Genomic DNA, 24,243 nt, shown 5'->3' with positions numbered 1-24,243 from the left:
CTCTCTTTGTAGCACTAATCACATTATGAGATTACCATCTTCTTTTGCTCTTGAGTTAAGCGCCTGTCAGGCTTCACTTAAATGTAAGATCAATAACACCAGGGAGCTGGCCTCTAGCCATTTCATAAGTCCTAACAGCCTAGCGACCAGAGCGGCCCAGAAGTTCCGAACTGAGCACGCGCAGAGGGCCGGAGCCACTGGATTCGTTCGTTCAGACTTTGCTCCGCCCCTTCGGGGGCCGGCTTAGCAATCGGACAGCAATGCTCTGCGCCTGCGCTTCCGCCCTGAAGCTGTGCTGCACTACCCGGCTGCGGAGCACGCTGCCTAGTGTTTGGCCTTGGGATGGCCCCCAAGCTCCCAACCTCTGTGGACGGGCTCCGAGCCGCCGGCAACCAGAGTTTCCGCAACGGCCAGTTCGCCGAGGCCTCGGTGCTGTACAGCCGTGCGCTGCAGGTGCTGCGGGCGCAAGGTACTTCCCGGCCGCCCACACTTGGCTCTGTCCTTCTGTCCGGAGCTCCTTGACCTGGGATCTGCAGACAACCCTCCACCCCCACCCTTCCTTTCCTATCCCAGCCTTTTGCATCCAGGGGAGTCTTCCTTCATCTTTTCAGTTACCCCCCACACACACACACACATACACTAGTGGGATTCCAGAAACATGGTCTATATTAATAGATGTTTAATCATACTGTGTTTTCTTTTAAACTTACCTTTACTTGTATCATCGAAACTACATTTAAGTTTTCCAGAACTTTATCTTGCAACACTAAAACTACCCACTAAGCATTAGTCCTCCCCACCTCCTAATTCATTTAGTTGCAACCATTCAACTTTATGCATCTGCATTTCGACTACTTCAGATAACTCAGATTGGGATTATACAGTATCTGTCTTTTGTTCCTGGCATAATTCACTTGGCACGATCTTCTGAAGGACATTATATAATCGTGTGTTTCCTTTTTTAAAGTTTCGTAATATATGGATAGGACCCGTTTTCTTTATTCATCTGATAGACATTTGAATTGTTTACATCTTTTTCCTGTTGTGAATAACAAACTGGTGAACGTGCAGATACTTTCAAGATTGTGTTTTGAGTTCTTGGAATCAAAATTGCTAGATCATTTAATAATTTTTTTTCTACCCTGCTTTTGATTTTTTTTCTTTTTTTTTGCCTCCAGTTTTAGCACTGAGGTGGTGCCACACTGAATCCACTGCTCCTGGTTGCAATTTTTTTCCATTTTATTGAATAGGACAGAAAATTTGAGAGGTGAGGTGGGATAGAGGGAAAGAGAAAGACACCTGCAGACCTGCTTCACCACTTGTGGGGAGCAGGGGGCTCAAACAGGGTCTTTGCTCAAGTCCTTGTGCGCTACCGCCTGGCTCTCTCTATCTTGCATTTGATATTTCACTTCTCTGAGTATGGTTTTTCAGAAAAAGAGAGAAGGAAGAGACGAGACAGCACCAATGCTTTCCCTATGCCATAGTATTCTCATATAGGGTGGGGGGACTGGAACCTAGATCCTGCTGATGCCCTACCAGGTATATTGTCTCCCTGGCCCCCTATTTTATTTTTTTGAGAAATATATATATTTTGAGGAATATATATGTATGTATTTTGAGGAATATATATATATATATATATATATATATATATATATATATATATATTTGCCTCCAGGGTTATTGCTGGAACGAATCCACTGCTCCTGGAGGCTTTTTTTTCCCTCTTTTGTTGCCCTTGTTGTTTATCACTGTTCTTATTGCTGTCATAGTTGTTGGATAGGACAGAGAGCAATCAAGAGGAAAAGAAGATGGAGAGAGAAAGACATCTGCAGACTTGTTTCACCACTTATTAGGCAACCCCCATGCAGGTGGGGAGTTGGGGGCTCGAACCGGGATCCTTGAGCTGGTCTTTGTGCTTTGCGCCATGTGCGCTTAACTCACTGCACTACCGCCCAGCCCTCAAGAATATTCTATATCCCACTATTATCCATCCCCACTAGCAGTACACATGTGTTTTGACTTCTCAGCATCCTTACCAACCTTTGGTTATTTTCTGGCTTTTTTTTCCCCCATCAGATTATCACTGGGACTCAGTGCCTGCACAGCTCCACCATTCCCATTGGCCAATTTTTTTCTTTTTGATAGTGGGTGAAAGAGAGGGATAGAGAGAAAGAGAGACACCTGCAGCACTACTCTAGTTGTGAAGTTTTCCCTTCTGCAGGTGGGGAGTGTGTGCTTGACCCCACCCAGGTCCTTACACATGGTAATGTAAGGGTGCTGCTAGGTGAGCCTTCATCTGGTTACTATTTTATATCCATTTTATGTTGGTCGTCATCATTGGTGTGAGTTACTTAATAATAATAATGGTTATTATTATTAACAGTACTGTTCAGCTCTGACTTGTGATGCTGAGGATTGAACCTAGGACTTCAGAGCATCAAGTGTGAGAATCTGTTGCCTAACCCTCTTTGCTTGCTCCCCAACACAAGGTGCCTGATTTTTAACTGTCCCATTGCCCTCCCCCATCCTGATTCTTGAGAATATAACTGAACTGTCCTTTTCAGCCATTCCCTCTTTAACTAAATTAGTCATTGTTGACCACGATTATGTAATGAGTCTCTAATAAGACTAAGAAGGTCTTGTCTCTGAATGAAAAAGCACCCCTGAGCAGTGAGTTCAAGTATACATGAAGAGGGTCCAGGCAGTGGTGCACTTACCTGGTTAAGCACACACACTGCAGTGCACAAGGACCCAGGCTCAAGCTCTTGATCCCCACCAACAGGGGGAAAGCTTCATGAAAGGTTAAGCAGTGCTGCAGTTGCCACCCTGTCTCTCTCCCTCTCTGTCTCCCACCTCCCCTCTCAATTTCTCTGTCTCTATCCAATAATAAATAAAAATATTAAAAAGGAGAATTTATAAAGCCAGTGCTCTGAAAGAAGAAGAAGAAAATGAAAACAGTTGGGAAATATGTGAGAGTATAGTTTTATCTGCTGTATGTTTTATGTGTTCCATATATTTTTAAAATTTTTATTTATTATGATTTTTTCCTCCAGGGTTATTGCTGGGGCTTGGTGCTTGCACTATGAATCCACTGCTCCCGGGGGCTATTTTTTTCCTTTTTCTTTTTTTGCCCTTGTTGTTATCATTGTTGTTATTATTGCTGCTGCTGTTGTTGGATACGACAGAGAGAAACCGAGATGGGGAGAGAAAGACAGACACCTGCAGACCTGCTTTACCGCCCGTGAAGCAACACCTTTGCAGGTGGGAGCCAGGAGCTTGAACCTACATCCTTAACGCTGGTCCTTGCACTTTGCACCATGTGCACTTAATCTGCTGAGCTATGGCCTGGCCCCTTATTTATTTTAACCAGAGCACTGCTCAGCTCTGGCTGATGGTGGTGTGGGGGGTTGAACCTGGCTTTGGAGCCTCAGGCATGAGAGTTTCATTGCAAAACTATTATACTATCTACCCCCACCCTCTTTCATATTTTTCAAAAGAGAAATTGCATAATTTTTTGATACATACACTTAAGAATGTAATTACTGGGTCAATACTTAACATTTCAGCATGTTTTCTTGTGTGTTTGTTTTAGTTGTGGCCCATATTGATGCGTATAAACTGGTTGAAATTTTATTTGGAAAGAAACAAAAATTGCCGTGGCCATCCATATTAAAGGACTTGAGTTTCTAAGATTCTATAGGGATAGGATTGCCTTTAGAAAAATATCTAAGCATTTTGCTCCCTGCTGAGTAACTTGAGAGTCCTTTAACTAACTTGATTAGGCAGGTTTAGTCTCTTTTATATCCCATAATACTTATTATTCAGGCCATTAACCAGAATTTATCATACTGTTCATTTTTTCCTTAGAGTTGGGTTTATATGATCTAATAAAATTAATACACACACTTAATGAGTTTTTTAATATTTATTTATTCCTTTTTGTTACCCTTATGTTTTTATATTTATTTATTTCCTTTTTGTTGCCCTTGTTTTTATTGTTGTTGTTAGGACAGAGAGAAATGGAGAGAGGAGGGGAAGACAGGGAGAGAAAGACAGACACCTGCAGACCTGCTTCACCACCTGTGAAGTGACTCCCCTGCAGGTGGGGAGCTGGGGACCTCAAACTGGGATCCTTATGCTGGTCCTTGCGCTTTATACCATGTGCGCTTAACCCGCTGCACTACCACCTGAATCCCACCCTTGTTTTATTGTTGTTGGATGGGACAGAGAGAAATGGAGAGAGGAAGAGAAGATGGGGAGAGAAAGATAGACATCTGCAGACCTGCTTCACCGATTGTGAAGTGACTATCCTGCAGTGGGGAGCCAGGGGCTGGAACCGGGATCCTTACGCCAGTCCTTGTACTCTGCCACCTCCACTTAACCCGCTGTCTGACTCCCAGTAATAATGAGTTTTTAGTAGATTTATGTTTAGCTGTTTTATTTTTTGCCCATTAATAAGTTCAGTGTTGGAAAAAATAAATGAGAAGACACTCCAGTCCCTGAGACTAACAGGACACTAGGTGGTTTTGTCCTTATGTAAAAATGACAGACTTGCCAGCTCATCAGACCAACAACCCTCATCAGGTTACAGTCACCTGCTGCCTTTAATCACAGCCTAGAGAGCTCAGGGTAAGAAATGTATCCCAGTGTTGCCAGGCATCTATCTATATTCCATTCCGATCCTCTCATGCTTTCTGTCTCCTGGGCAGGTTCTTCAGACCCTGAAGAAGAGAGCATTCTGTACTCAAACCGAGCAGCATGCCACTTGAAGGATGGAAACTGCACAGACTGCATCAAAGACTGTACTTCGTAAGTGGCCAAGGCCAGCCTGAGAGTCTCACAAGAGTCAGGGCTCATCTGGCCTATTTATCCTTTGAATTGATCCCACCAGTTACAACTGTGCCAAATTAGGAAGTGTCACAAAAATCACCAAGCATAGACAGCTCTGCTCAGTCCTTGCAGTCCCTGACATACAAGTTGATCATACTGCTAAACAAACAAACAAAAAACAGGAATAGGGCAGACAGTTAAGAGGTAGGCCTTTAAAGTCTTTGTGAGACTTGGTACCTGGGGATGAGGTAAAGTTGTAGACTAGTGATTGATTTTTCTGGGATAGATACATGTAAGAAAAAGAGGGAGGGAGAGCCAGCCACATAGTTCACTTTGATATAGTGTACTGTTCTGTCACATGTGCTGCCCTGGTTTGAGCCCTCACCACATTGAAAGAAACTTCTAGGACTTGAATGGTTGCACAGTGGGTTAAGCGCAGGTGGCGCAAAGCACAAGGACCGGAGTTAGGATCCCAGTTCGAGCCCCTGGTTCCCCACCTGCAGGGGAGTCGCTTCACAGGCAGTGAAGCAGGTCTGAAGGTGTCTTATCTTCCTCTTCCCCCTCTTTCTTCCCCTCCTCTCTGCATTTCTCTCTGTCCTGTCCAACAATGACAACATCAATAACTACAACAATAAAACAGGTGCAACAAAAGGAAATAGATAAATATAAAAAATATTAAGAAAAGAAGCTTCTGTGCTGTGGTCTTTCATTCTGTCTCTGCAACTCTGCTTACCAGTCTCTATTGAGAGTGAAAGAGATAGAGTGAGAGACAGAGAAAGGAAAGAAGGAAGGACAAAGATAGTATAATTGTTATACAAAGAGACTCATCTCTGAGGTTCCAAAGTCCTAGTTTCAATCCCCCACACCACCATAAGGCAGAGCTGAGCAGAGCTAAAAAAAAAAAAAAAAAAGAAAAGAAAAAGGCAAGAAAGGTTATGGCTGGAAACTAAGTGTTGAAACTGGCAGGTTGTCTATGAAGAAGCAAGAAGAAAAAATGAATCTAATAATGACCATCTTTAGAGGACATTAAACCATTTTTCATGACTTTTCAAGCAAGACTGATATCAGCTCCTTTCCTCATCACTAAAGTAGCATGCAGACTTTAGTGTGGTCTCGGGTTTGATATCCTGTAATTCATGGTCCCTGGTAGTAGGTGGGAATGAAGGGGAGATGTACACCCTGCTAACATGATTTGTTCCAGGTCCTTTGTACTAGGTTTTCGTCTTAGCTTGCTCATAAGCATTCTGTGGGATAGGTTTGCCGTCCTTCAGAGGACTGATCGAGGCACTAAAGTGATTTGCCTAGGGTCACATGGTTAGTGATGAGTGTAGAATGCAAATACAACCTGCCTCCAAAACCTGTTATTTCCAACAGGCCATAGCTCTATAGAAACATATAGTAGCATAAAAGTTACAAGGCATTTGTTCTTGACCTTGAGGGGGCTTGCAACTGAGAAAACTGATACATGAGTATAGTGTGTACAGTTTTATTTGGTTATCTGCCCTTTTTTCCTTCTCTGTTTTCATTTAAATAAAAAAGACCCAGGGACTGGGCAGTGACACACCTTGTTGAGCGCACACATTAAAGTGTGCCAGGATCAGAGTTTGTGCCCCCAGTCTGCAGTGCTGCATTTGTCTTTCTCATCTCTTCATCTCCCACTTCCCTCTCAATTTCTCTTTGTCTCTATCTAAAATAAATTAAAATAGAAAGAGAAGAAAAGACCCTATTCAAAGGGTTGACATTTAGCAGCGTCTTTCTGACAAACTCTATATTGAGTACCATAGGTGATCCTGCCTGGAAGGTGCTAGCAGGGAGCCCTAGTGGCCCAGCAGCCAGATGACATTTCTGCTTCCTACTTCACAGAGCACTGGCCCTGGTTCCATTTGGCATGAAGCCCCTACTGCGGCGAGCATCTGCTTACGAAGCATTGGAGAAGTACTCTCTGGCCTATGTCGACTATATGACTGTACTGCAGATTGATGACAGTGTGATGTCAGCCTTAGCAGGCACCAACAGGTGAGCTCATGTCCCTGAAGGCTGTCTCTCCAGTGTTCCCTACCTTTGATTGACTTGGAGCCGTCACTCTGTCTTCGGGGGGGGGGGGCTCAATTCCTGTGTGTTAGACTTAAGAACTCCTACTGAGCATGTAGAGAAATTGTGACGAAGCATCTGCTATTGGTTTTACAAGCACTTAAGCTGTTTGTTGGTTGGTTGTTGGCGGCTAGGTGCTCAAACTCATCCACACAGTAATATTCACTGAACTCTGTTGAAGGTATTGAGCCAGTGGGAGATAGCCAGATAAAAAGGTCTGCGTGGCCTCGACAAAATATTTAATTTGCAATCATGAGGTCCTGAGTTTGATCCCCAGCATTGCATATACCAAAGTTCTGTTCTAGTTCTTTTCTGTCTCACACACTCACAGTGGCTGACCTGAGAACAGATTCCTCTTCCTTTGCTGCTCTTTGTTAAAAGTATATGTGAAGTGGGCTAGAGAGATGACTCTCTGGGTAGGGCGAGGACCTTGCTATTTGCCTGGCCCAGGTTTGAGCCCTGGCACTAAGGGAGGCTCTAGTGCTGGAGTTTCTCTTCCTTCCTACTCCTCTCTCTCTCTCTCTAAGTATATATGTATATGTGTGTGTGTATGTATGTATGTATATATAATAGAAACACATATGAATGAAAAGATTGACTCAGGAATAGTAAAATCATGCATGGGGCAAGGGAGAAAGAAGTATATAAAGATGGTAACTTTGACTCTTTACATGGCTCCTCTGTGTGTAGGAGAGGAGAAATACTTTGACCAAGCCAGCAGTATCCCTGCAATCTTGCCTTCTTTTTCAGAATGACCAAAGCTCTTCAGGACTCTCTTGGACCTGAATGGCGCCTGAAGCTACCCACTATCCCATTGGTACCTATTTCAGCTCAGAAGAGGTGGGATTCTGTGCCTTCTGAAACCCACAAAGGAATAACTGAAAGCAAATCCAAAGAAACCACACTTGCACAGAGCAGAGGTGAGCTGTGGCTTCCTGACCAGAGGCTTGTAGTCTCCTTGTAACCATTTTCTGTAGTGGAATCCTGTAAAAATTGGCCTTATTAAGCTTATTTATAAAAGTGATATGGGGATGGGGAGACAGACCTTTGGTGATAGGAGTGGTGAGAAACTACTCCTAATTGGGGGGAAAATGTACAAAGACACAGAAAACTGAGAAATGTTACACATGTACCAATAACTGTATTCAAATTCTTTACTCACTCCTGTGACTATTTCCTTAACAAGCATTTGGATGTTGATCTATTTTGTGGTTCAACCTTTGGGGGGCTTTTAGCTGGACTCTTGTCCTGGTTCATTTCTCCAATAGTTCTTCTTGTTTGTTTAACCATTCTATATAGTATGTAATGAAATCCCTTTCTCAGTACTTTTCAAATTACTGATCACTTTGTTTTTTAAGATTTTTTTTTGATATTTATTTTATTCCCTTTGTTGCCTTTGTTTTATTTTTGTAGTTATTATTGTTATTGCTATTGATGTCATTGTTGTTGGATAGGACAGAGAGAAATGGAGAGAGGAGGGGAAGACAGAGAAAGACAGACACCTGTAGACCTGCTTCACCGCCTGTGAAGTGACTCCCCTGTATGTGGGGAGCCAGGGACTTGAACCGGGATCCTTATACCGGTCCTTACACTATTATTGATCACTCTTGCCTGGATTGACTTGTGTCTAAGTAAGGTACTGAAAGAGTTCACAGTTGTGAAAATTAACAGTTGTTTCAATATTATTCCAATCCCTGAGTTGGAGCACAGAGGCCGTTAAAAACTTCTTTTGTTCTTTTTCTTCCCTGTAAGCTATGGGAGTCTGAGGGCTTTTAAACTGTCAATAGGCTTCTTAGCTTAATCACTGACTCCTGACCAAGAGATAAAGCAGGGTGGAGGAGAGATAGCACAGTGGTTATGCAAAGAGACTCTCACACCCCAAGGATCCAAAGCTCCAGGCTCAATTCAGCTTCTCTTCCAAGCTGAGCAGCACTGCTGGGCCCTGTCAGTTTCTTTTATTTATTTATTTATTTATTTATTTATTCCCTTTTGTTGCCCTTGTTGTTTTATTATTGTAGTTGTTGATGATGTCATCATCACTATTGGATAGGACAGAGAGAAATGGAGAGAGGAGGGGAAGATAGAGAGGGGGACAGAAAGACAAACACCTGCAGACCTGCTTCACAGCCTGTGAAGCGATTCCCCTGCAGGTGGGGAGCTGGGGACTCGAACCGGGATCCTAACGCTGGTCCTTGTGCTTTGCGCTGCTTGTGCTTAATCTGACTGCCTCCTCGCCCTGTCATTTTCTAAACAAGTCCCATTTATAGTTTGTAGGTTCTGAGGCAATTATTCACCATGTTCTCACCAGGAGAACAATGTGGAAAAGCTCCCACTATACAGCCTCACTGCTAGGCCACTGAGGTGTAGCTCTTCTCCTAAGTTTCCTGGTCAGTTCTCTGTCCCCTGGTGTCAGCACAGGGCCTCCCCCCTGCTGCTCCAGCCTCTGAGGGCAGTAGCAATGGAGACTCACAGTTGCATTTGGTGAGTCTCAGGGGAGTCCTCTCCTCCCTTCAGTGTTTTTGTTGGTAAAGCAGACTGGAGGTGGTGCCTCAACAGGTAAACTGTTGGACTGTTACCAGCCACTTAATCTCTCCTTAGGCTCCTCCCTGTCCACGAGCCACATGTGTTTGCACTCACTGGTGGTTTGGTGGGTTCCCGAAGTTGTTCTAGTCCTGTCTTGTTGTGGTCCCAGGTGGTCGGTTTCCTTTGGTATTTCTAGTTGACCCAGGAGAGGATAGGAGAGAAACACAGCTGCTGCTGCTCTGTAGCCCCGCCTGTGGCCAATAACTGTATTTATTGTAAATCATTAATTCCCCAATTAAAAAAGGAATGAAGAAGGAAAGAAGATAAAATAAAAGTGATGTGATTAAAAAAAAAAAATTTAAGAAGTCTTAACCTCTGAGAGATTGTCTCCTTAACTATACAGTGAGGGTATGTGAAAACCCCATAGCAGTAAGGACTCAATGACATACTTAAGTAGAATCCAAATCTTGCACATGGGTATGTGGTGATCCGGGAGGTGGTGCAGTGGCTAAGGCACCGGACTCTCAAGCATGAGGTCCTGAGTTCAATCCCCGGCAGCACAGGTACCAGAGTGATGTCTGGTTCTTTCTGTCTCTCTCTCCTATCTTTCTCATTAATAAATAAATAAAATCTTTTAAAAAATAAATTATCAAAAAAATTATCACTTAGAATGTTTTTGGTTGTAAGAACAACTGGTTAAAAATAATATAGAGGGGAGTCGGGCAGTAGCCCAGCGGGTTAAGCACACATGGCGCAAAGCGCAAGGACCAGCATGAGGATCCTGGTTCGAGCCCCCGGCTCCTCACCTGCAGGGGGCATCACTTGTGAAGTGGAATAGGATGGAGAGAGGAGGGGAAGACAGAGAGGGGGAGAGAAAGATAGACACCTGCAGACCTGCTTCACCGCCTGGGAAGCGACTCCCCTGCAGGTGGGGAGCCAGGGGCTTAAACTGGGATCCTTACGCCAGTCCTTGTACTTTGTGCCATGTGTGCTGAACCCACTGCACTACCGCCCAACTCCCACAAAGTCTTGGGAGTAGTGAAATCATGCAGGTGTGAAGCCCCAACAAACAACAACATCCTGGTGGCAAAAAGTAAAGGGCTGGGGTAGATAACATAATGGTGATGCAAAGCGACTCTTAAGCCTGAGACTCCAAGGCTCCAGGTTCAGTCCCCACACCACTATAACCCAGAGCTGAGCAATGTTTTGGTTAAAATAAATACATAATAGTATGCAGGAGGTGGCAGGGGGAAAGACTCATAGAGAAAATAATAGTGGAGGGGGCTGAGTCAAGCTAGACCTTGAAGGTGAGTTCAGGTAGCCAGGGAGAAAAGAAGGGGATTCTTAGCCTGGGAAATTACCAGTGAGCAGTGGGAATAATCATGACTACAGAATATGATGTATGGTCAAGCTGAAAATGTGTGTACATAGAAACCTTGTGTCTCAGGCTGGGAAGACAACATAATGATAATGCAAACGACTTTTCATGCTTGAGGCTCTGAGGTCCCAGGTTCAATCCCCAGCACCACCATAAGTCAGAGTTGAAGAGTGCTCTGATGTCTGTATCACTCTTCCTCCCGCCCCCCCTTCTTCCACCCTCCCTTATCTCTTTCTCTCTGTGTCTCTCTCTCATTAAAAAAAAAAAAAATTGTGGTCAGGGAGGTGGCTCTGTGGATAAGGCACTGGACTCTCAAGCATGAGGTCCTGAGTTCAATCCCCGGCAGCACATGGAGCAGAGTGATGTCTGTTTTTTTTCTCTCCTATCTTTCTCATTAATAAATAAATAAAATCTTTAAAACAATTAATAAAAGACTTTTAAAAAAGGAATCTTATTCTAGAGAGACTATCACATCTGCACAGGAAACATGTTCAAGGATGTTTATAGAGGCAAGAATCAGAACTACAGATAATCCAAATCTCTGTAAAGAAAAGAACTGATAACTCAGTGGGTATTGCAGTATTGAGAATGAATGAACTCCTAGGTATTTCCATTAAGACAGATGAAGCTGGGGGCCAGGATGTGGTGCACACCTGGTTAAACACACACATTACAGTGCTCAAGAACCTAGGTTCAAGCCGCTGGTCCCCACCTGTAGGGGGAAATCTTTGTGAGTGGTGAAGTAAAGCTGCAGGTGTCTCTCAGTTTCTCTCCCCCTGTCTTTTTTAAAAGACTTAAAACATATTTTTTGCATCATCTTTATTTATTGGATAGAGACAGCCAGAAATCAAGAGGGAAGGGAGTGATACAGAAGGAGAGAGACACCTGCAACACTTTTTTTTTTTTTTTTTTGCCTCCAGGGTTATTGCTGGGCTCAGTTCCTGCACCAGGAATCCACTGCTCCTGGAGGCCATTTTTCCCCCCTTTTGTTGCCCTTGTTGTTGTAGCTTTGTTGTGGTCATTATTGTTGTTGATGTCATTATTGTTGTTGGATAGGACAGAGTAATCAAGAGAGGAGGGGAAGATGGGGAGAGAAAGACACCGGCAGACCTGCTTTACTGCTTATGAAGTGACTTCCCTGCAGGTGGGGAGCCAGGGGCTTGAACTGGGATCCTTATGCCGGTCCTTGTGCTTTGCACCATGTGCTCTTAACCTGCTATGCTACCGCCTGACTCCCACCTGCAATACTTCACCAATCACAAAGCTTTCCTCCTGTAGGTGGGAACTGGGGGCTGGAACCTGGATCCTTGTGCATTGTAATGTGCTCAACCAGGTGAGCCATCATCCAGCTCCCCTCTCAGTTTTTCTTGCTATCCAATAATAAATAAAATTTTTTTAAGTTTTTTTTTTTTTTTTTTTAATTTTAACCAGAGCACTGTTCAGCTCTGGCTTATGGTGGTGCGGAGGATTGAACCTGGGACTTTGGAGACTCAGGCATGAGAGTCTGTTTGCATAGCCATTGTGCTATCTACCCTCCACTCATTTTTAAAAGTTTTTACAAGATGAGATGAAGCTGAGGAACATGATGTTGAGAAGAAAAAAGGAAACTAGATTACAGAAGAAGACAATTATTTATTCCTTTACAGGAATGTCAGAAACAAAGTAAATATAATTTATGAATATGAATATACTTTGTTAAATTATCAAAACAAAAGGGTGGGAAACACAGAATTGAAAAAGTGGATTTTGTTGGAGAGGAAACCATGGGGCTTTAAAAGTTCTAGTAGATCTTTCTTAACATAGATAGGACAGAGAGGAGTTGAGAGAAGAGAGGGAGGTGGAGAAACAGAAGGGCCAGGTAGTGGCACACCTGGTTGAGCACACATATTACAATGCTCAGTGACCTAGGTTTGAGCCCCTGGGCCCCACCTGCAGGAGGAAAGCGAATGGTGATGCAGTGTTGCATGCATCTGTCTCTCTCCCTTTCTGTCACCACCTTCCTCTTGATTTCTGGCTGTCTCTATCCAATAAATAATGATAGTACAAAAAAGAATTTTTTAAAAAAAGAGACCTGAGACCAGCTTTACTGCTTATGAAACCCCCAACACACACACACACACACACACACACACACACACGGAGCAGGGGCTCAAACCAGGGTGCTTGCACATGGTAGTGTGTGTGTTCAACCAGATGCACCACCACCTTGCCCTTTAAAGATGCTTCTTAAAAGATGAGTTCAAGGGGGTGGAAAGTAATGTAGCAGGTTAAGCGCACGTGGCACAAAGCGCAAGGACCGGAATAAAGATCTCGGTTTAAGACCCTGGCTCACCACCTGCAGGGGAGTCGCTTCACAGGCGGTGAAGCAGGTCTGCAGGTGTCTATCTTTCTCTCCCCTTCTCTGTCTTCCTCTCCTCTCTCCATTTCTCTATGTCCTATCCAACAACAATGACAACAATAATAGTAACACCACCACTGATAAACAACAAGGAAGGGCAACAAAAGGGAAGAAATAGCCTCTAGGAGCAGTGGATTCGTGGTGCAGGCACCGAGCCCCAGCAATAGCTCTGGAGGAAAAAAAAAAAAAAAGATGAGTTCAAGACTTTTTATTCCTCAGACTTACTCTTCTCATAAGTACTAAGCACTTTATTGAAAAATAAATTAAAATGTGGGGTTTGGGGGGGTTTGTTTGTATTTTCTTTTTTCTCCGAGAGCACTGCTCAGTTCTGGCTACTCGTGGTACTGGGAGCTCAAACCTGGGACCTCTCACATGCAAGTCTGTTCTACTGCTGTGATATCTCCCCAACCCAAAAGTAGTTTTTAAAAATTAAAAACAAAAAATGCAGCCCAGGAGATGATACAATGGGTAAGGTATTGAACTCTCAAGCATGAGGTTCTAAGTTCAGTCTCCAGCATCACATATGCCAGACTGATGCTCTGCTTCTCTTTCTTTTGTTCTCATTAATAAATAGATCTTTTAAAAATTAAAAACCAAGTGACATGGAATCTGAGGCTAGAATAATTAATTGGGGCTGTACAGAGAAGGCCCTGTAGCTGGGATAAGCATCTTGAATTTCACCTTAATCTCTTTTTTTCTTTATCCTTGAACGCTAGGGTAGAGCTACACATATTAGCAGGGGAGCATATTCAGACTGAGAATGAAACACAGATAAGGAATGGTGGGTTTTCTACTCTTTTCTGAAAACCTAGAACTACAGCTTTTCTTTATTAAATGCTCGCTTAGTTTAAAAGATTTCTTAATAGGGGCTGGGTGGTGGCACACTTGGTTGAGTGCACATTATAACGTGCAAGGACCTGGATTCGAGCCCCCCGCCCCCACCTGCAGGGGGAGGGGAGAGCTTCACGAGTGGTGAAGCAATGTCACAGGTGTCTCTCTCTCTTCCTCTCTGTCACCCCCTTCCCTCTCAATTTCTGGCTGTCTCTGTCCAATAAATAAATAAAGATAATTAAAAAAAAAAGATTTCTTAATAGTAGAGAAAAAGAACCGAAGCACTTCTCTGGCACATGTGATTCCAAGGATCAAATTCAGCATCTCTTGCCCGTAAATGTAGTCCTTCTGCTAACTGTGGCACCTTCCAGACATGCTTATTTAAATACTTATTTTCCTACTTTAAATTTAGGGTAGCCTCCAGTTTTCCATGTATTCTCAGGTTTCATCCTGACAGTAGCCCTGTAGGGAATTAGGTATCTATTGTATGGGTGAAAAAACTGAGGTCCACAAGAGTTTGGTAGTTCAAGAAGACCCAACTTCTTGGCAGTGCCAAAACTAGAACTGGGGTGGATTTTTATCGTGTTAATATGTATGTATATATACTTATATCAGAATCTCCTATCCTCTTCTGAATGGAAAATCTTGTGTTTTAATTTCCCAGAAAACATTAATTGGGAGAATTATCAGGTAGGAAGGGTGATTTCTAACAGTGTTTACAGAATCTCTGGGAAGAGTGGTTTGTAGATGGCTTAGAAAAGATGATGATGCCAAAGAGATCTCTTTGATCTCAACTGGGCCCCTGCTCCATGGTTTTTTCCTCTTCTGAATTTGTATCTAGTGCCATCTGCTGGGGATGTGGAGAGAGCCAAAATTCTGAAGGAAGAAGGCAATGAGCTTGTAAAGAAGGGAAACCATAAGAAAGCTATTGAGAAGTACAGTGAAAGCCTCTCGTTTAGTAACCTGGAATCTACCACGTACAGCAACAGGTATCTTCCACACAGCTGCTGGCCTGGGGGATTTCAGGACATTCCTCCCATGGTCTTCTCTTCGACTCTGGTAGGCCCTTTATGTAAGCATTTAGTCAATACAACTCAGAATGTGCACTCACACATATTTTGGTCACCGTGAGACAGACATGGCCAGCAGCATTCTCTCTCAAGGGGGTAGAAATGGAGGGATGCCAGAGGGGAGTGTGGTTTTGTTATACTCCTATGAATTGTCCTTAGTGCAATCCAGGGGTTTGTACATACATGGTATCACCGCTCCAGGCCAGCTTTTTCATTTTTTCTTTTACTTTTAAAAAAATCTTTATTTATTATTGGATAGAGACAGGAATTGGGAGAAGGGGAATAGAGAAGGAGAGATAGACACCTGCAGCACTGGTTCACCACTCGTGAAGCTTTCCCCCTGCAGGTGGGGTCCAACAGCTTGAACCTGTGTCCACGCACACTGTAGTATGTGCACTTAACCAGGTGTGTCACCACTTGACCCCTCTTAATTTTTTAAAGGTTTATTTTACTTCACTAAGGAATGGTCAGAGCTTCACTCTGGTATATGCAATGCTGGTGATTGAACATGGGACCTTGTGTTTTTAATACAGTGCTCTACCTGCCACATAACCTCCTAGAGGGCATGTTCTTTTTTAAAATATTTAATTAATTCATTTCTTTGATAGAGAAAGCGAGAGAGAAGAGGAAGACAGGGAGAGAGGGAAAGATAGATGCAAAGCTTGCCCTCTGCAGGTGGGGACTAGGGGCTTGAACCTAGTTCCTTGTGCATTATAACGTGTTCTCAATCAGGTTCATCCCCCCACACACACACACTTAAAAAATTTTTTTTAGTTTTTAAAACCATAGGATAAGTTTTTTTTGTTTGTTTGTTTTCAAACCAGAGTACTACTCAGCTCCTGGTGATGGTGGTGCCAGGATTGAGCCTAGGACCTCAGAGCATCCTACATGAGAGTCTTTGCTGCATATGGGCAGGTGTAGGTAGGTAGCAGAGTGGTCGTGCAGAGACATTCTACTGCATGAGGCTTCAAGGTTAACCAGGTTCAATCTTCGACAATGCCATTAGCCAAAACTGAGCAGTGCTCTGGTGAGGGCAAGAGAGGGAGGAAGGAAATTGACTTCTGCTTCACTACTATCACCCTGTGACACTTTGTTTTAGAGAGATGCATGCCACATGACTCCATCCATGGAGCTGCTGCTGCTTTTTTTTTTTAAAAAAATACATTTATTTATTTATTCAATAGAGATAACCAGAAATTGAGAGGAGGGGAGACGGAGGGAAAGAGACAGGCACCTGCAGCACTGCTTCACCACTTGCAAAGCTTTCTCCCTGCAGGTGGGGACCACCCTGGTCCTTGTGCACTGTAATGTGTGCTTGACCAGATGTACCACCATCCATCCCCCTCCATAGAGCTTTTTTTTTTTTTAATTTTTTAAAAATATTACCTTTTTTATTTTTTTGCCTCCAGGGTTATTGCTGGTCTCTGCACCATGAATCCACTGCTCCTGGAGGCCCTTTGTTTCCCCCTTTTGTTGCCCTTGTTGTATCCTTGTTGTGGTTATTATTGTTATTGTTGATGTCGTTCGTTGTTGGATAGGACAAAGAGAAATGGAGAGAGGAGGGGAAGGCGGGGGAAAGACACCTGCAGACCTGCTTCACCACCTATGAAGCGACTCCCCTGCGGGTGGGAGCCAGGGGCTTGACCCGGGATCTTTACGCCGGTCCTTGCACTTTGTGCCACGTGCACTTAACCCGCTATGCTACTGCCTGACCCCCAATTTTTTTTTTTAATCCATGGAGCTTCTCAATCCCGTGTTCTGGAGCTCCCACGTGGGACTGGGGTTTGAACTCAAGGCTTGGTATGTAGTAAAATACACACTTTTTAAAAAAATATTTATTTATCCCTTTGTTGCCCTTGTTTTATTGTTGTAAATGATGATGTTATCATTGTTGATGTTGTCATCATTATTGGATAGGACAGAAATGGAGAGAGGAGGGGAAGACAGGAGGAGAGAAAGATGTCAGACACCTGCAGACCTGCTTCACCACTTGCAAAGTGACTCCCCTGCAGGTGGGGAGCCGGAGGCTCAAACCTGGATCCTTACGCTGGTCCTTGCACTTTGTGCCACCTGCACTTAACCCTCTGCGCTACCGCCCAACTCCCAATACACTTTTTTTAAAAAAAATTCATCTTTTATTTTTTAATTATCATTATTAGAGATAGCCAGAAATCGAGAGGAAGGTGGAGGTAGAGAAACAGACACCTGCAACATTGCTTCACCACTCGCAAAGAGACTGGGGGCTTGAACCTGGGTCCTTTTGTATTGTAACCTGTGTGCTCAACCAGGTACACCACAACCTGGCCCTGTAAGATGCACTCTCTACTTTCTTCCTGGTGAAGTATCTCCTGACTCTCCCTTGAATTTATATTAAACACCCATACAACAATACAGCACTAATGTAAAGGCACTGCACTTGGCATGCAGACACCACCTCAGCACAAGTCTATAGCTTGTCTTCTTATCCTTTGGCTTCTCCAAGACCCCTCAATTAGAAATTTTGACAGCCTGGCAGTGTGAGGCATCCAGTGACTTAAGAGCCTGAGAACTCTAGCAGAGAATTCAGGATTTAGATAATTGTTGCTTGGCCTGGGATTGAAGAGAGAGGACTTCAGTTTAGGCTGATGGTAAAAACTTGTGGGACTCTTAAGTCTGTGCACCTTGAAGTTCTATCATTGGTCAGTGATTCTTTCCATTGTCTCTGAAGGTCTGGGAGCAAGAGTATCCTCCCTCTGTTGTGTGTTAGTAGTCCCTGCTCTACATCACTGCTCAGATAGATCAGCTTAGTTTTCCTGTTTTAAAATTGAGAAAGCCATGGCTCAGAGAGAGAAAGGCTTTGTTTTGTCTCAGTTCACCAAATAAGCAAGTGGTGGAGAGAGCCTTGGAAACTGACTCTAAATGAGACCTTTCTATTGGTTTTATTGTCAGAAGCTTGAGGAATTCTGCAGAGACCATAGCTGATCCATGTATTTTTTAAAATTATTTATTCCCTTTTGTTGCCCTTATTTATATTATTGTAGTTATTGTTGTTGTTATTGATGTCATCGTTGTTGGATAGGACAGAGAGAAATGGAGAGAGGAGGAGAAAACGGGGAGAGAAAGATAGACACCTGCAGACCTGCTTCACTGCTTTTGAAGTGACTACCCTGCAGGTGGGGAGCCGGGGGCTTGAACTGGGATCCTTCAGCCTCTCTTTGCGCCACATGCGCTTAACCCGCTGCGCTACAGCCCGACTTCCCATGTATTTCCTTTAAAGCATCTGTTTTTCTCCTTTACCACTCCTATATACATACAATTGTGTAGGATGGTATAAAGACTGTCTTGGGCTGGAGTAGATAACATAATGGTTGTGCAAAGAGACTCATGCCTGAGGTTCCAAAGCCCCAGGTTCAAGCCCACATACTATCATTAGCCAAAAACAAAAAACAAACAAACAAAAAGCCTCACATCAATTCCTGTCAGGTTTTGCTGCCAAATGAACTGAAGAGAACCTTTTGTTAAAAATCTTGGATTTGGGAGTCGGGCCATAGTGCAGTGAAGCAGGTCTGCAGGTGTCTGTCTTTCTCTCCCCATCTTCCCCTCCTCTCTCCATTTCTCTCTGTCCTATCCAACAACGACGATATCCACAACAACAACAATAATAACTACAACAACAATAAAAACAAGGGCAAACAAAAAGGAAATAATAAATATATTTTTTAAAAATCTTGGATTTTAGAATTTTAGGCCTGTTTTTATTGCCGAGATGGATGCCTCATTCTGCCAGACTGACTTAAAAGGACTACATCCATCTGTTCTCTTATCCATCTTCTTTATTTTTTAAGATTTGTTAATTTTAAATAGTTTTATCATTGAGAGAATCAGACATCACTCAGGCGTAGGTAGTGTCAGGAATCAAACTCAGGATCTCATGCTCAAGAGTCCCAACACTATCCACTGTACCACCTCTTGGGCCACTCTGTTCATCTTTTAAATCTCTAATTCTAAGTGCCCTGGCCTTGTTTACCTCATGCTACTGGAGACCTCCAGTAACCATTTTCGTAGATTTTACACACTTAAGACAGTACTTCAATTATTTTTAAAAGTACTGTTATTCATGCAGTTGGGTGGTACCGCAGTGGGTTAAGCACACATGGTGCAAAGTGCAGAACCGGCCTAAGGATCCCTGTTCGAGCCCCTGACTCCCCATCTGCAGGGGAGTCGCTTCACAGGTGGTGAAGCAGGTCTGCAGGTGTCTGTCTTTCTCTCCCCCTCTGTCTTTCGCCTCTATCTCCACTTCCCCTCTCAATTTCTCTCTGAATATTAAATATTACATATATTTAATATTAAATAATATATTTTTAAAAACTAATACTTGTAGAGCTGGGATTTAAGTAGGTCTTCGTGATGACAAAACTCAGGTTTCTTTTCAGTTGTGCTACCTCCCAGTCTCCACTGTAATGAAAACCCTTTGGGTTATGTGTAAGATCATTCTATTTACTTAATGCTAAGGTTGCTTATTAGTTAAAGCTATACATTCTCAACATCTTAAATATAATCTCTTTAAAGGTTTTTTTTTCTCTTTTTACCACCAGGGCAATGCTAAGCTCTAGCATATAGTGGTGTGTGGGGGATTGAACCTGGGATTTCAAAGCCTCAGGCATGAGTCTCTGCATGCTCTTACGCTCTCTCTCCCACCCTTAAATATATGAGTCATATGTAGTATGCATTCTATGGTTTCTTTAGTTCCAATAACATGACTAGTTTTTATTCAAGAACAGACTTTTAGTATTTCTTTTTTTTTTAAAGATTTTATTTATGAGAAAGATAGGAGAAAGAACCAGACATCACTCTGGTACATGTGTTGCTGGGGATTGAATTCAGGACCTCATGCTTGAAAATCCAAAGCTTTATCACTGCGCCACCTCCTGGACCATGACTTATAATATTTCTATATTCATTTTTTGGATAGAGAAATCAAGAGGGAAGGGGAAGAGAGAGACACCTGCAGCACTGTTCCATTGCTTGTGAAGCATTCTCTCTGCAGGTGGGGACCAAAGACTTGAACCCACGCCCTTGTGCATGGTAAATGTGCACTCTACCAGGTAGATCACCTCCTAGTCCCCCCACCCCTTATTTTTTAAACCAGAGCTCTGCTCAGCTTTGGCTTATGGTGGTACAGGGGATTGAACATAGCTTTGGTGCCTCAAGACATGAAAGCTTGGTATAGTACTGATGGTACTATTTTCCCAGCCAATGGCTAACTTATTTTCCCAAAGCACTGTTCAACTATAGTTTTATGGTACAAGGTATTGAAACAGGGACCTTGGAGCCTAGAGCATGAAAGTTTTGCCTAGCCACTATAATAAACTGCAAAGAAATCTTTTAGTGACTATAGAGAAAAGGACTAGAATTGACTAGAGATGCACAGACTCGCCCCCCCCCCCCGTGAAGAATGTTCCATTATATGAGTGTACATGAGTACTTTTTTATTTTTGCAATATTCTATTATGAACATACTCAAAATATAAGTCAAAAGAATTATATATTCTTTTTTAAAATATATTTATTTATTCTTTTTGTTGCCCTTGTTTTATTGTTGTAGTTATTATTGTAGCTGTTATTGGATAGGAGAGAGGAGGGGTAGACAGGGGGAGAGAAAGACACCTGCTTCACCACCTGTGAAGCGACTCCCCTGCAGGTGGGAGGACTGGGATCCTTACGCTGGTCCTCCAGCTTTGCGCCAGCTGTGTTTAACCCACTGTGTTACCCGCCCGACTCCCAGTTTTTTGGTTTTTTTTTCCTTAAGGTATGTAATGTTTAGTATAACAGGATGAAGCGAAGGGCTGAGGAGATCTTTCCTTGACTTGAATGAGTATAATATGGGAGAGAACTAAGTCAGCACTGGAGTCACACGGGCCTGGGCTGAGTCCCAGCTCTGCCAGTTAGTGGGGTGGGATCCTGGGAAGCTCTTTCCTTCAAACAAAAGCTTTTCACCAGTAAAAGGGGCTGGGCTGTTAGAAAGAGCGATGATATTTAAAAACAAAATAAAGAAACCTGCAGCAGGGCCAGTGTTTACAGTGAATTGGGGTGACTGCTTAGAGTATCTCCTGGCTTTGAGGCAGCCCTTAGGAAGTGACTGAACCCTCTGAAATAATCTTTCCCCATCAGAGCACTCTGCTATTTGGTCCTAAAGCAGTACAATGAAGTAGTGGAGGATTGCACAGAAGCCCTCAAGCTGGATGGGAAGAATGTGAAGGCATTTTATAGAAGAGCTCAAGCCTACAAGGCACTAAAGGTAAAATAATAATAATAATAATAATAAAATCAGTCCAGAAAGATACATAGACTATAGACATTTTTGTCTGTAGTGGAATTTTCAAAGCATAATCAAGGCTAGGGGGTTTCTCCCTATGCCTTCTCATCTGGAGCCCAAGTGTAGCCCAGGGAAGACCTACAGGCTGGGGTGTGAAAGTCCTCTGCCTTCTCAGAAGCTGCCCATATCTACCTCAGCTTGGCTTTAGTCAGCACACCAGCTTCTTACTCTTCTCTTTCCTATTAGGACTATGAATCCAGCTCTGCAGACATCAGCAGTCTCCTGCAAATTGAGCCCAGGAACGGGCCTGCACAGAAGTTGCAGCAGGAAATAAACCAGAGCTTAAACTAAAAATCCAGAAGGGCAGCAGGAAACCTCCACCTGATCTCCTTCCTCTGTGCCTGCTCCCGGGACCCAGCATGCCCCACAGTGAACTTGGAAGCATCCTTCTCTGCTCCTCAGAGGTGAAGGCCTCCCACCCCTCAAAAGGCTTCGCTTGTTCACATTAAGCTCAGTGTGTAGTCAAACAAACACATTTTACTGGCACCTTCTAGAGTTCCCCAACCCCACCCAATCACACAAGCAGGTCCTCACTAGTGAAGTAGTTGGCTCTGTCCTGCCCCACACATGCTCCAGGTTGCGTGCTGTCCCTCTCTAGCTTCAGCACACCATCCTTAACTGTGGTTCATCTGAGCAAACTGAGCTTGGAGTAGGGGCAGGATGGGATGGATTTAGCCCATCAATACCGAAAGCAGCCTGGTGAGCTGGTTCTCCTGAGCTGCTGCCTCCACTCTACACATGTACACTCCTGTATTCTGAGTCCCAGTGCCTGTTGGCCAGGTTTTGTCTGCCCCTGTGTCATTGGGGGGTGTGTGTGTGTGTGTGTGTATGTGTGTGTGTGTGTACAGAAACCTGACCCCAGGTTGGCTCAGTCTGTGTGTTGCTGCCTCCTGCAGGTAGGTGCCTGCCAGAGCTGTTTCCAGAGAACAGGAGGGTGGTCCCTCCTGAAGGTAGAACAGGTAAAAAAAAAAAAAAAAAAAAGCTGCCTCAAAGGTAGTGTCCTTCCATTCCAAGGCAAGGACTTCCCTTTTGACAGCAGCAGTCCCTCCAGGCTGCTGCTTTATTCAAAACGTTACTTTGAACTGTGTGTTTAAGCTATGCATTAAAAAAAACCTTCAATATAAATCTGTTGTTCATTCATTGATGCTTTTCCTACTTTTAAATTTTATCTTTTTTAAAATTTATTTTTACCAGAGTATTGCTCAGCTTTGCCTTATAGTGGTAACAGGTGGCTGAACCTGGGACTCTGGAGCCTCAGGCATGAGAGTCTGTTTGCATAACCATCATGCTATCTACTCCTGCCCCTTATCTTTATGTATTTGATAAGAGACAGCCAGAAATCAAGAGAGAAGGGGGTGGTAGAGAAGGGAGAGAGACAAAGACACCTGCATCCCTGCTTCACCAGTTGCAAAGCTTTCCTCCTGCAGGTGGGGACCGGGGGCTCGAACTGGGGTCCTTGTGCATTGTAATGTGTGCTCAACCAGGTGCGCCACCACCCAGCCCCGCTTTTCCTCTTTGTTCTCTGTACCTTAGTTATAATAGGGACTGCTGCTTGAGCTGTCACTCCCTTGTTAAACTAAGTTACTAAATTATGCATGGGCCAGACTCTGCGTACAGTGATGGGCAAGCAGTGAGCAAACACATGGTCCCTGCTCTCAAAGGGCTGAGTCTAGTGAGTTGGCAAGAAGTAGCAACCAAGTTAACAACACAAGTAAGAGTAAAACATGACATTTTCCCTAACTTTGACCCCATAGGGTTCTGCCATGCATTTAGCTGCTGAAAAGAAATCCATGCAGATAGGGCAGCTTGTAAAGGTCCTATTTGGAAGGCCCGAGACCAAAGTGTCACTCAAGTTCATAAAAGGTATAAATAAAAGTTCATAAAGGTGTAAGGTAAGGATAAATCGGAGAGCTCCTGATGATCCAGTTACAACCAACCTCCCCTTCCTGGGCTGTGTCCTAGTTACAGTTCAGATTAATGGAGTAGAACTTAAGAGGAGTCCCTAAAGCAGGGCAGACAGGGTTTTGATTGTCCCTTTGTTCCTCTCCACACATGCAGAATATAACATTCAACCTCGGGTTAAGTGCATGTGGCACAAAGCGCAAGGACTGGCATAAGGATCCCGGTTCGAACCCCTGGCTTCCCACCTGCAGGGGAGTCGCTTCACAAGTGGTAAAGCAGGTCTACAGGTGTCTTTCTCTCCCCCTCTCTGTCTTCCCTTCCTCTCTCCACTTCTATCCTATCCAATGGTGACATCAATAACAATAACTACAATAAAAAACAAGGGCAACAAAAAGGGAATAAATATTTTTAAAAAATCTTTAACATTCAACCTCTGACCTCTCAGAAAGGTGGGTCTCTGCTATCTGAGCCACCACAGACCTCAGAGCTCAAGTGGTCTTGTAGAGTCACTCCCTGGGTGTGGCTGAGGGCTGTCTCATTGGGAGAGCTGTATCTTCTTTAATGCAGCTTCATAAGCTGGCATGACTTCCCTGACTTGAGGCAGGCTTAGTGGTAAGCAGAAGACATTCGTCTACATAACCTGGAGAGGGGTTTCCTACCTGTAAAGAGGGTAGGGTGTAAATGACCTGTGAAGTATCCTAACTCTACACGGCTGCTGCTTTAGTTAGGTTGGAGTCGGAGGCTGAGAAGCAACTACACCCGGGTGTTTACCTTCACTGCAGAGTGCTCAGGCCAGGTGTCTAGAAACCCCTGTGCACATCAGATGTGGGCATCCATAAGTTCAGTTCACGCATTTTGAGAC

General features: G+C 43.7%; 1 protein-coding gene across 1 annotated transcript; it reads left to right on the top strand.

Annotated features, from left to right (window-relative positions):
- The first annotated feature begins 261 nt into the window (after positions 1–261).
- TOMM34 (translocase of outer mitochondrial membrane 34) lies at positions 262–22,587 on the top strand. Its single transcript, XM_007530868.3, has 7 exons — positions 262–469; positions 4,713–4,812; positions 6,697–6,849; positions 7,675–7,844; positions 14,896–15,043; positions 21,275–21,401; positions 21,666–22,587. The coding sequence occupies exons 1-7, from the start codon at positions 343–345 to the stop codon at positions 21,768–21,770; spliced, it is 930 nt and encodes a 309-aa protein (XP_007530930.1). The 5' UTR covers positions 262–342; the 3' UTR covers positions 21,771–22,587.
- The last annotated feature ends 1,656 nt before the right edge of the window (positions 22,588–24,243 follow it).

The sequence above is a fragment of the Erinaceus europaeus genome, chromosome 1 (assembly GCF_950295315.1).
Source record: "Erinaceus europaeus chromosome 1, mEriEur2.1, whole genome shotgun sequence".
NCBI classification, from domain to species: Eukaryota; Metazoa; Chordata; class Mammalia; order Eulipotyphla; family Erinaceidae; genus Erinaceus; species Erinaceus europaeus.
Note: the sequence above shows the minus strand (reverse complement) of the source record. Positions and strands in the feature narration are given on the sequence as shown.